Source organism: Octodon degus, unplaced genomic scaffold (genome assembly GCF_000260255.1).
Source record: "Octodon degus isolate 3935 unplaced genomic scaffold, OctDeg1.0 scaffold00057, whole genome shotgun sequence".
NCBI classification, from domain to species: domain Eukaryota; kingdom Metazoa; phylum Chordata; class Mammalia; order Rodentia; family Octodontidae; genus Octodon; species Octodon degus.
This window is the reverse complement of record NW_004524633.1, coordinates 1,461,156-1,474,289: the sequence shown is the minus strand read 5'-3', so window position 1 is coordinate 1,474,289 and position 13,134 is coordinate 1,461,156. Positions and strand designations below refer to the sequence as shown.

The window sequence follows — 13,134 nt, the reverse complement described above, 5'->3', positions numbered from 1 at the left end:
TCAACTGAGAGACAGACGACATGCACGGTGCTTTGCCAGGCTCTGCGTCTTACGCCGCTGTCGCCGCACGCGGTGCTCAGGCAGAGACTGGAGGCGCTTCGCCATCTGAATTACCAGGTCTTCTGATTGAAGGCCAGCGCCAGTGTCCTGTAGAGGAACCTGTACTTGGCTCAGCTCTGTTACAACCCGCTGACAAACGTGGGTGAATCCTCCTCTGTTTCTCTCATCTCAAAATACAACTTGGAGGGGGCGGGGAGATAGCTCAGTAGAATAAGCGCTTGCCTGGCAAGTGTAAGGGCCTGAGTTTAATCCCCAGTTCCGCAAAAAAACAAAAACAAAAACAAAAACAAAAACCAAAAAACAACTTGGACAAACCCTCACTGAGGCTCACCAGGCTTCAAAGCCCAGTGGGCGTCGGGAACTCAGCCTCGGGCTACGCTTCCAACAGCTCACTTCCGTGGATCACAGAAAACCCCTAAAATCCAAGAGACCCGACGCGGGGAGTGTGTGTCCGTGAAAGAACACACTGGAAGCCGGCGGGGCAACAAGCTGTGGCATCCTGACTCGGGCTTCAAGGCGCTTCGGCTGTGGGAGGCCAGACAGTTTTCAGCCTTACAAGCAGGCCCAGTGCTCGCGAGGCCCCCGCCGCGGTCCAGACAGGACCCTCCAGCCGGCCACATCCACTAACTCACTGCGAAGTTGCCGTGCGCAGCGCCAGCTGATAGCTGCGACCACAAAACACCAAGTGCCATCAGCAGCAGCAGCACAGTGGACAGGACCGCAGGGCCGGAGCAAGCCGAGGCGCTGAGAGTGCACAGGTGACGCCGAGTAGGCGGAGCAGGAGACAGGAGAAGGCGAGCCTAAATAATTACTTGAGGGAAAACCTGGCAGCACAAGCTGATGGCAGACAATGACGGGAGAGGCAGGGGACGCTGCAGCGACTCTGCGGGAGGCTGGGTGCCGCACACAGCGCTGCTCAAGAGGGCGTCAGAAGCTGGGCTTGGCAGATGCTCCGCCTCTGGGATGGTGGACCTGGCCAGGCGTGCGCTGTTTGCAGGTCTCAGTAAGGAAGGGCAGAGAGCAGCAAATAAAACCCACAAGGAACACAAGGCTGTGTGGCAGAGGGAAGCTCTGCCCTCCACCATCCCTCCAGCTCCACACTGAATTTGGGCTCTGTGTCTGAGTTCAAATCCTTCCCCTGAATGTGAAGGGTCTTTCTGAGAGTTTCCTCTGTGGCTGGTAGATGTCATCCTAGGGAAGACACGAGGAACTGGTCCGGCGGGACAGCAGGGCTGCTGCTGGCCAGGGCGGCAGTGAGCTCCCTGCTCCACTTTCGCCCACTGAAGAACGGGAAGGATGTGTGTATCTTCCAGAGTGCAGCTGTTCCTCAGGGCCTGCACTGATCCAGAGGAGCTGTTCGCCCTTCTGGGTGGACAGAGAGGCCCTGGACCAGCAACGCAGGGAGCAGGCAAGGCCAGCAGACTGGCGCAGGGCACGGCAGCAACGCCGGGTGGCAGGTGACAGGCGTACTGCCCCGCCCTCCTGCAGGCTGCGGGAGCGAGTGGTCTTCTCACAGCGCTGTGTGAGTGTGGGTGGGCAGGAATGATTCCTAGCCGCAAGCATGGGCAGCGCTGCCGGGCTTGGAGCTGGCGTCCCCAGGGGACAGCTGCGTGCTGCCTGCCCAGCACTCCTTGCCCCTCTGGAAACCGAGCTCTCCAGGGCCCTGGGAGCTCTTCCTCCCTCAGCATGGCTGGCCTAGGGTGGACATCACCGCCTTCCCCCCAGTCCCTGGCGGGCAGTGACTGGGCTATGCCAATGAGAGCCTCGGCCACGTATACACAGGGCTTTTTAACAAGCGAGCAAGAGTCCAGATGGCGGTGAGCACCGGTGCGCCACTACTGGGGCAGCCCTTCCCCAGGAAGCGAGCCAGGACCCCATTTTTTCTGGGATCCTTGAGTGAGCTCGCTCGCACAGAGAGGACAGCTAAGGAGAAGGCACTTGGGAGCTCTGCTGGAAGCAGCTCTTCGGCCTCCCAATCCACCCTCCCCTGCCTCGGGGGCGGCGGGGTGGCCACGCTCCGCTTTGCCTCACCTGAGTCACAGTACACCTCTCCTTCTTGTTACCCACTGTGCAGCAATCCGACTCTCATTACTGTATTTGGGTACGGGGGCTCAGGAAGAGGGACGTCACGGCTCCCCAGCACACGCTGTGCCCACAGACGTCGGCGCTGTTCTCACAGGTGCTTCTCATGCCTGTGCTAGTTGCCGACTCCTCAATGCCCCAAGCTTGTGGCAGGAGGGGCGGCTGTCTGCGCTCTGCTGTGCTCTTCTGGGTGGGCATGACAGGAAGAGGTCAACCTGTTTGTGGGATCTTCTCCAATGCCCCAGACTCCAGGCCTGGCCCCATGGCAGGCTCCACTGAGAGAAACTGTCATCACGGCTGGGCCCCACACGCTAGTAAGCCCCTGCCCGAGACAGGAGAAAGGCAGTGTGCTTTTCTGTCAGCGTGGTGGGCAGGGAGGACAGGCAAGGAGGGAGTGAAGGGCCAGAGGGTCAAGCAGATCGACCCACCGCCACCAGGGGCTGGGTACAGGACGGAGATGAGTGTAGTGGGCATCCCCTGCACACCCCGGTCTCTACTGTGAGGGCCAGCAGCCTTCTCCTCCTTGGAACGTGCTCCTAGGGGGAAGGGGAAACTGAGGCCGGAAGACAACAAGTGACTCGCATGCCTGTGAATGGCTGGCAGGACCTGCAGTCTAACACTAGCTGACTGCGGCTACACACACACTCTTCTGCTCCCAGCTGAACAACTCTTCAGAAGCCGAATGGCTTATTCCTTTCAGCGTGTTAGGTGAGGCCCTTTATTTGGGGGACCTGGAGACCCCAGTGCTCCTGAATATTTTGCAGGGTGGGGTCATTTCTGACATTGGGTTTCTTTAAACCCAAAGGACAGGTCCTGTGGCCCTGTGAACACTCAATGAAGGTGGCTGCAGTGGGCGACCGAGTGGCAGTTCCCACTGCCCAGAGGGCACAGCTGGAGGCAACCGGAGGCAGCCAGTGCCTGGCCCTCCTTGGAGACGTACAGCACCCAAAAACCATCCGGGGTGCAGCTCCACGGGGTGTCACTCACCGAGCTTAACAGAATTTGTGACTGGCAGTAAGGAACATGGAAGTGTGGCAGGGATGCATACGCTGGGCTTGTGCAGCAGGGGTGTGTGTGAGATCTAGGAAGTGAGACAGGGCTGACAGGGACAGGCACCCTTGAGGGGAGCAGCTCCTCAGCTGGGACGGGGCAAGGGCAGGCCTGCATGGCTGGTCTCACTCCCATCAGCACCCAGAGTTGGGGCCCCTCGAAGACAGAGGGCAGTGCTCTCCCCACACAAGAGCAGCGGGAAGGACGCTGGCCGGTGTCCTGGATGGAGGCGCTCTCCCTGGGGTCCTGGGGGATGGCTCCCTCGGCAGGCTGTGTCGGCCCTCACGCTCACTGGGCGGGTGGCAGGGCCTGCGGACGTGTGAGCTCAGCAGCTTCTCCTCTGACTATTGCCCGTGTCACAAGGAGGCCCCTCTGCAATACAGTAAAGGTACAGTTTTACGCGCTTCTGGACTTCTGTGGTAGTTTTAAGGCATTGGTTCGCACTGTTCCTTCTTTTGGCTGGGCACTGATAGCTGGCTGTTACGTATCTGGCTAATGAGTTTAATAATTTCCTGAGCTGGGACTTAAGGAGCCTTTGCTAAGAGCTGTACTTCATCTCACCCCAGTTCCTTCCAATGTGAGGATGGTGCTGCCCGCGGGTTCCCTCCCTCCCTCTCTCCTCTCAGGTCCAGGCCCCTTCTAGGGATGCCTGGAGATGCACGGTGATGACGGGGTCTCCTCAGATGACAAAGTCCAGTGACAGACACATTCCCAGCTGCTGGCAGGTCAGTCCAGCATCTTACTTAATTGCTTCTCATTTTGAGGTGATGCAAATACGTAAACCAGGAGAGGCAAATCAGATCCAGCTGAGCACCAGCATGTTCTACAGCTAGTTAAAAGCTTTCCCAAGCAGCTAGAGAGCTGCAGAGGAGTCAAGAGGAAGCTGCAAAGCCCGCCGGGTGGGACTAGGGAAGGGGAGGAGCCGGGGCTGATCCTGCTTCCCACAGGACTCCTGCTCTGCATAGGGACCCGCAGGATACTTCCCCAAAGAGTCTGCAAATCGGGGCCTGAACAAGCCCCAGCTCATTCCCTCGACACCCGCCAAGGTGCAAGCTCTTACTGAAACCACAGGAACATCCCGGTCACTTAGCATGTGAGGCCTCCTCCCCAGGGCTGTCGGATCCACGCAGGGGCCTTAAAGTTTTAATGTTGATGGTGGCATCCTGGAAGGACTCCCTGTGACCTGAGGCTGGGGCCTGGGTGACCATGGAGAGCAGGCGCAGTCCCTGCCACCTGAGGCCCTGTGCTTGCCGCTGTCCCATTTCATCTCTCCTTCCCTGCACCTGCTGCCTTCACACATCGTGAATCCACACTCCCCCGACCGTTGCCAGTGACCCAACTTCCGGAAAGATAGCTTAATGCCCATAATTCTCCACAGCACAGAATTCACCTGCTGACCACGCATCTTTAACTGAAATCTAAAGCCTGAGTACCAACACTACCCAAGGTCTCTGGGGTCCTGGATTCAGGCAGGACTGCTCACCTGGGCTGCGGGTGCTGGCTTCCTATCCTCTGTCTTAGGCAGGACAGAAGACAGGTGGGAGCAAGGGTGGACCACGCTGCTCTAAAGCTGTGGTGGATAGCTAGCTGGTGGTCCACTTCTTGCACCCAGCTGAACTGAACTAGCGCGGTGCTGGGTGCGGGAGGCCCACCTGAGGGCTGTTGTCAGTAGCATAGAGGCAGAACAGGAGAAGCTGCCAAAAACGCTGTTAGGAATGGTGTTTGGAGAAGCTGCTGCTTTTCTTGGGCTGTTCTGCTAGAGGACCTTGTCTTGCTGGCTTTCCCGAGGAGCTTTGGAGAAGCTTGGGTCCTCACATTGAGCATCGACTCCTGGCTCCAGAGGGGAAGATGGTGCACTGCTCAACCGCATGGAGAAGCTTGTCACGTTGGCTTTCCTGATGGGAACTCGCTTTCCTCGTTGCTGGTGGAGCTCGGGACCTCACTGTTGCTGAGGAGGGCTGTGGTACCTTTGGGGGAGCTCTGGTGCTTACCTTGAGCGTCGCTTCCTGGCTCAGTGCAGACCCCTCAGCCTGCTGGCACGGATCCTCCACCCCTCTGGCACAGACTTCCTAGCTTCCACCAGAGTTGGAGCTGAACTTTGGGCCTTCCCAGCACAGATCCATGAAGCAGGGCTGCATGAGACTTTGTTGTGGGCTCTAGGCCTCCAGCTGGGCTGGTAGGAGGTATCGTTATGAGCTGTAGGCCTGCAGCTGGATATTTTAGTTTTTAGTGTGTGGCTAATTTCTTGCATTTACAGTATGTGATTCTTGGGTGATTCATTATAAAATATTACTATAAAATGTGTCCTGTACTGTATTGTTCACCTTGCAAAAACCCCAAACCATGACACCATCCCAGGAAGAAAAACCTGTGTTCTGTAAGCTCCCGCCGAGCGCCAGGAGGCCACGACTCCCGACGGCAGTAGGAAGCTGCTGATCCGCTTCAGTACTGGAAAACATCGAGCTTAAAGCTGCCTCAGAGGCCCTGCATTTGCCAGTAGAAGGAGCCACGGGCTCATAAAAAAGCGAAATGACTTGTTTATGACGGCTATGAAGAGCTCAGTGAGATAGCTCAGGCGATGGATGATTATCAGAAGATCTAAGTGAACACATTATGTCTCTGCCTAATAAAAAGTGTGGAAACTACTTGAATAAATGCAGTTTATTTCTCCTAATGAATGGCAAGAAGGTAGAAGCTGCTGAAAGGGAGAAGAAAAGCACTGGACTGCAGACTTGGTGTCTGGGCTTGTCTTTGGCCCCCAAGTTCTCATCGTTAGAGCCATATGGGTCACACCTGACATCTGTCCCAGCTACGCATTTACGAAGCTCTCACTTTACGTAGAGTTAATTCTACGCTCAGCTCTGAGAGTAGAATCCACACTTCCCTCCCTCTGGCAGCCAGGCGAGGCTGGCTGGCTTCAGGCCGACCACATTGCTGGGGGGGGTTGCTGCACGGTGACAGGGTGGCTAAGGTGTGCGCCCCGTCCCTCCTCCCCACACACCTGGAGTGCGAGGGCCACACCAGCACTCACAGTTCCCACAAGGGTGGCTGTCTCAGTCTGTGCTGTCCTGCTGTGAGGACAGGCCAGGGGCCAGGTGTTCCATGAAAGAGAGTCCATCTGGGAGCAGAGTCTGGATCCAGATGGCACGATGGTGGCCTCGGTGCGCCCTTGGCTGGGTCACCGCTTGGCCCTGTGCAGATGGGACAGGTCTGTGGGAAGGAAGCTGGAGGCCTTCGAGGACGCATGACGCACTCCCAGGCCTGACCTGCCGGGAGACAGCACTCGCCACTGGCGAGGGGGATCCAGGACCTGACTCCTTCCGCATCCCACCTCCCTGGGGACTCGGCACCCCACAGGAGCCCTTGGGGAACACGTCACAGGAAACTCCGGGGATCAGAATCGGGGCCACGCGCACTGGCGTGCCGCTTCTGCGCAGCCCCGAGCGCATGCTTACTCTGACACAGTGCAGCACTTCACGCCCGCAAGGCGCCGCTGAGCCACACTTCTCTCACTGCCACCAAGCATTCTTCGCCGACATGAGGAACACACCAGTCTCAACAGCACCATGAACACTAGCGCGCTGGGTGACCCTGCACACACGGCGTCCACGCCGCCCTGGAAGCTCCTGAGGGCGGCCTGCCTCTGCACTCGCACTCCTGTTGTCCAGAGGACAGTGTGGCACCCCCTCCGCATTTCTAAGTGTCTAAAGCACAGTTATTTGACTTAGTGCAAAGTATTTATTTATTTAGTTGTATTTTAGGGAAGGGGCTACAGGGTGTTCAGGGTCTCACTACTAGATCAGACTCATAGTGAGCCTCCTATTTACAGCCTCCCAAGAGCTGGGATTGTAGGCTCGTTCCACCGCCCAGTCTCAATCGCTGTCTCAGCATGCCCTTGGGGCGGCACCGGCATGGCAGGCCCAAGGGATTGAACCCCTGGCCCCTGTACCTGCTTGCAGGCGCTTTAATCCACTGAGCTATTTGGCCGGCCCTAGTACAAAGTATTTAAATAAAGTAAGTACCATTCACTATCTTGCTTTTGAAAACAGACTTGCAGAAAAGAAAAATAAGTTTCAAGAAACTTACCATTAACAATTACTCAAGATAATTCTCAAAAAAGACTGGAGATCATTGGCTAAGCTTAGCTTTTGAAAGATAAGGAAAAGAAAACACTTTTTCCCCTATTGATCTAGAATAAGATAAACTGTCATGATTAAACACTTCATGCTGGTCACAATTTTAAGTAATGCTAAAAGAAAGTCTTTCAAAGCCCAGTCTCAGATGATAGTGTCTACTAAACATAGTAATGTCGACACAAATGCCTTTGCTGAAGTTTATTTATTTACTTAATGTATTTGGTCCAGGGTCTCACTATGCAGCTCAGACTCGTAGTGATCCATGTTTTCAGCCTCCCAGCACTGGGATTACAGGCATGCACCATACCACCCCATCTTGGCCCGCTCAGTGTGCCCAGGGGCAGGGCCAGTGGGGCATGTGGTTTGCTGAGGTTTAATAGCTTCCTCACCCCAAGGACACTGCAGCACAGTTTAACACTTTCTGTCACTCCGACCACACAGAGAAGCATGTCGCAAAGCCTTGTTCCCATGGCGCAGACGGCCACACTGAGGCCGGGGTTAAGTAACTTCTCCAAGCCACAAAGACAGCCATTGTCAGAAAGGGGATGAGATGTAAGAAGCCACAGGCCCGTGCCTTTTCAGTATAAATGGGAAGTGGTCAAAACAGCAGGAACTAAGACAAGCCTTGGCTTTGAGTATCGAAACCTCCCTTAATCCTCCGGGCTTCTGCAGACTTCCCAAGGCCCCATGCCTACCCCATTCTCTCTCCTGGAACAGACAGAACTACCAGGGCACATGTGGCTGGCATAGCAGAGAGCTTCTCGTGTACCTTTACATGCAACATAACTGCTATTTCATCATTTAACCCATACCCCCTGCTGGGCTGGGGCACAGGTGTGCGTGACACTTGCCTTCCCGAGTCCACCTCAGGGAAGACATGTGCTCTAACTAGGAGACAAGACCCTGTGGCACATGCCCAGGTGACAGGGTGCAGCAGGACAGCAAGTGCCAGTCAGGCAGCACAGGCTGGGCACCCCTGGTCTGAGAACCCAAGTCTGGGGAGGCTCCAGACCCTCAGCTCTGTGAGCACTGGCGCCGCGCAAGGGATAGCCCTGTGCCCACCCCACGTTACAACGCGAGTTCAGTAAAGATGGTCTGACATTATCTGCAGGCCACAAGCATGCGACACACAGCCGAGTGTCGTGTTCAGACTTGGGTCCTGTCCCCAGGATGCTATGTTGAGCTGGGCCTGGAGAGGGATGGGTAAAACACAGATGGGCGGGGCAGCCGGGGCAGCAGGGTGCACGGAGGACTCGCGCAGCCCGGCCCTCCCGAGCTCCTGCGCTTTAACTCTCACTCAGCACCCCAATGCGCTAGCCCCACAGAGACAAGGACAGCCTCTCCTCTCCTCCCCACGCTCCGAAATGTGCTGAGGAAAAGGGTTCTGCATCTCTGGCCCCACCACAGCTCTGGTGTGCAGTGAATGTTAATGAGCGGGCCTGCCGGCCCATTAGCTCAGGTGTTCGAGTGCCTGCTGAAACAGAGCAGTCGGGCTCTGGGTGCTGTGGCTCCACCCCCTCATCCTCAAGCCAAACCAGACCTGCCCTGAAGGCATCCCGAGAAGGGCCCCCCAAAATGTTAATGAGCAGGGTGACGTCCTAATTCTGCTCCCTCTGAACCCAGCTCGTCCAATCGCATGTGGACGTTCACCACTGTACACAGACACACACTCATTTACATAGGTATCTCTGTATTCACTACACATGCATGTGAAATCATGCGGGATCTGGAGAAAGTTTGTGCACTGATCGCGGGTGTTTAAAGAGGAAGCGAGTGAGATTTCCACATCCTGACCTAGAAGCTGCACAGAGGGTCAGAGCGCTTCTCCTCTCCCAGGAGCATCTATTTCCTTCATTACACAGGAAGGGGTTCAGATCTGTGGGACTGACATTGAGGTTAATGCCAGAAACCCCTACTTCCCCAGGGGTGCGTCAGAGTCCACCAGAGATCTTAACTCTCCAAGATGTGGTGGCAGAGGCTGGCCCATGACAGAGCCACCTAACTGGGCTGGCAGACCCAAGCGGGCCAGAGGACCTAGGCAGGCCGGAGGACCTAAGAAGGTCGGAGGACCTAGGCAGGCCGGAGGACCTAAGCAGGGCGGAGGACCTGAGCCAGCCGGAGGACCTAGGCAGGCCGGAGGACCTGAGCCGGCCGGAGGACCTAAGCAGGGTAGAGGACCTAAGCAGGCCGGAGGACCTAAGAAGGTCGGAGGACCTAGGCAGGCCGGAGGACCTAGGCAGGCCGGAGGACCTAAGCAGGCTGGAGGACCTAAGCCGGCCGGAGGACCTAGGCAGGCTGGAGGACCTATGCAGGGCGGAGGACCTAGGCAGGGCGGAGGACGTAAGCAGGCCAGAGGACCTATGCAGGCCAGAGGACCAAGGCAGAACCTGACACAAGAAGGTACACAGGTCCCAGTTATTTCTGCTCCTATCATAGGAGGGTGCAAGCAAACTAGTATTTCCTTTTTGCTGTAAGATCAAATCAAGTGACTTGCTGACATTCTCTTGGGGTTTAAGTCTTCTCTTTAATGTGAATACAAATTGTATTTCTTATTGACATATTTTAATAATAAAGTTAACGGCTCGGGAGACGAAAATAATGCAAATCAGCCCAACTGGCCCCCAGCGCCAAGAGGCATGGGTAGAGATGCCCAATATTCGTCTACTCCTGACAAAGCCTCAGCACAAGGCCACAGGCTGAATCCGCCTTCCCGGGAAGGGGTCAGGGCCAGAGGGAACAGATAACTCTGACTCTAAAACGGTGGCCACCGCACAGAAGCACCCACCAGCACCACATGTGTGTGAGCACAAACACACGCACATGCAGGCACGCACACCACACCTGCAGACTGGGGTTGATTCTGTGTCCCTGCATCGGACCCCTCTGCTAAGCCCACGAGCAGCAGACCAGTTTGGCCCCTTCTGCTCCAGGGGAGGGGTGAGCACGAGGCCTCTGCCTACCGAGACCCTGGCTGCCCCACAGGGCGGCGCAGGTGCTTGCTCTGTGGTCCCGGCTCCCCCTGCAGTGCTCACCTCGGGGGCCCGTGATGACCGGGCGGTGGTGCTGCGTGAACGCTGTCCCCAGAGAGGAGGTCTGCGAGGGAGAGGGGCTGCTGAACCCCGACTTCTCTGACTTCTTCAGCGCGGTTGGAGACGGCATTCCTGGCAAGAAGAAACCACGGCACTTCAGTTCACGGATAACGGTATGTGTGACCTGAAGGGCAACATTAGAGCACTGCACAGTGGTGGACTGGCTCCGCGGGAGTGGGAGCTGCTTAGGGCTGTGCACCTGTCAGGAAACAGGCAGGGGACGGCGGTGTGCTTGGACGCTCGCCTGGGGCTGATGCCGATTCAGCCCCACAGTACACCTGGGTCCTGATCCTCCTCTGGGGCTTGCACATTCGCGGCTCTGGGGAAGTGATACCCTTAGGGACGGGCCAGCACAAGCCCTGGTGCTGGGTGGTGGCCCTGGAGGGCTGTTGACCTGCCCTCTCCTCCTGCTCTACTGTTCAGCCCCTTGCTCCTGCCCTCTGTGCCCTGCAGCCCAATAGAGGAGGGCCCACACACACTCATGTGCCCTGAAGTACACCAGCCACACCTAGGAAGCCACCAGGTGCCCACACACAGAAGACTGGGTAAAGGAAGGGTGGTATTTATGCCAAAGGAGCTCTATGCTGTCATAAAGGGCAGAACCGAGGCATTCGTAGAAGGGATGGAGACCATGACACTAAGCAAATAAATCACACATGAGCTCAAGTATCACATGATTTCTCTTTTACGAGAAGCCCAACATATAAGAAAAACATTAAAGATACAGGACTCAGGGAGACAGATCTTTTGTGAACAGAAGGGACCAAGGTGTGGGGGAGGGGATAAGAGGGAAGGAGGTAAGTTACACGCGCACACACACCAGCAACGAGTCTGCACGGGGAGGGACCCGGCTTCTGCAGCTGGGACAGCGCCACCTCTCTCCATGAGCAGGCATGCCAGGCCCTTATTAGGCGCAGGAAGCTAACCTGGGCTCGGTTTCTCCAGAATTTCGCCAAAGCTGTGTGTGTGACTTCTGACCTCAGGAAGACCCACGAGCGTCCCCGTGTTCTGCCAGATACCTTCCCTCAGCGCCAGAGCACTTTGCCCACATTTTAAATTAGCGCTTTTAACACAGAAATGGCTTCAACAGTGGCAACTCTTTCGTTTGTTCAATAAATTATTTAATAGAAAAAAAAGATAAAAATAAAAACACCCCAGAGTGTCCAGTCCCTGGGGACAAGCCACCCTGGGGACCTTGCAGAGGAGGCCTGGGCTGTGGTGGACGCTGATGTGCATGCCCATGTCCACCGAACTGAGAGCAGCTACAGGACCTGGACAAGCGGTGCACAGGCAGGGCTGGGGCTGCACTACACAGAGAGCAGGCCAGAGCCTGCGGCACTCTGGGGGTGCGTCTGTCCACGTGGCTTTTCTGTGGTAAGTGTATCTTATTTTTCTGTTAAGGAAATATGGTACACGCTGGTGTTTTAAAAACACCTTTATTTTGTGCTCAAGGCTTTCCCAGCCTCGGTCTGCTGCTTAGGAAATGGCTTGGGAAGAAGTGCGGGTGTCACTGCGGATGTGCGGGCCCGGGGCCCCGCTGGCCATGCCTGCAGGCTTGGGAGGCCAGCAGGCACCAGGGAACAGGAACGAGTCGGCGGGAAGCACCAGCAGTGCCCCAGATCACCACTATGCAGCACACAGTCCAGCTCTCGCAGGTTTCCAGTGCAGAACCGGGCAGTTCTGGAAGGAGCTAAAGGCCGTGCCCGCCCACGCAGCTCTCTGTGGCACTTTCTGCCTATGACTAGAGGACTGTTTGGAGGCTGGAGAAATAAGAGATAAAATGCTGACCAGTGAGCAGCTGTTACATGTGCGCGCGGGTCCTGTCCCGGGGCGGATGGCCGGACACCGAGTATGTCTGGGTAGCGTCGAAACACGTCCTTGCCATGCTGTGATCACGTGAGGATTTTCTTGTGCCATGCCCCAGTGACGTTGTGATGTTACTGAAGATCCCACAAGGTCACTGGTCATGTCTGCTCTGCCCCTCTGTGTGTGAGATGCTTACCACAGGCCCAGACACAGCTTGTGGAGATCTCAGTGCTCTGTGGCTTCGCCAGCACGCCTGTGGGCCTGACACACGTGGGTTCTGACCCCAAGAAGGAGACAGCCTGCAAGCTGGTCAGCACGCACGCTTGCGCGGTCGGGCGCGAGCACAGCGTGGAGCGCTGCAGGATTTTATGCCGTCTGGGTGCCTCTGTCCCTGAGGCCTTGTGGAAGAAGGTCTGTGACTTGAAATAAAGACTCATCCCGAGCAGGTGGCTGCTATCACATGTGCAGGCAGGAGTGACACCATGCCAGCATTCACACACAGTGAGAGACGCAGAGCTCACTGCCAGTCACCTAGGTATCACCAAGCGATTACGTAGGGAAGAAACCCCAAAAGGAAAATTAGAGAATAAATGCTAAACGTGTAGGCAAATCTCTCCAGTTATTCAAACCTCTTGCACAAACCAATTTTTAGCTGCCAACCAATCCACTAATTTAAACTAAGCTAAATGCCTGAATCATGTGTCATGAAAGAGGCAGTAACAGAATGGAAAATGGAAAATGTCAAAACTTTGAAGATTACAGAGGTTTTTCCTTTAAACAATGAAGTCATTGAAGAAAGACAGTGTCTGATCTAACCCTACTGAGGAAACAAATGGCTGGGCTCAAGATAAAGTTACTTCTTTGAAACGTTCATGCTTGCCCTGCCATTCTGGGTATAGCAGAAAAGCCAA

General features: G+C 55.9%; 1 protein-coding gene across 3 annotated transcripts in view; it reads right to left on the bottom strand.

Moving 5' to 3' along the window:
* Nfia (nuclear factor I A) overlaps positions 1-13,134 on the bottom strand; it is a 319,159-nt gene that overhangs the window by 64,658 nt on the left and 241,367 nt on the right. For all 3 annotated transcript variants that reach the window (XM_004633954.2, XM_004633955.2, XM_023718269.1), the window contains exon 7: positions 10,361-10,489. In XM_004633954.2, coding sequence (XP_004634011.1) covers positions 10,361-10,489 — 129 coding nt within the window. The remainder of the gene's footprint in view (positions 1-10,360; positions 10,490-13,134) is intronic.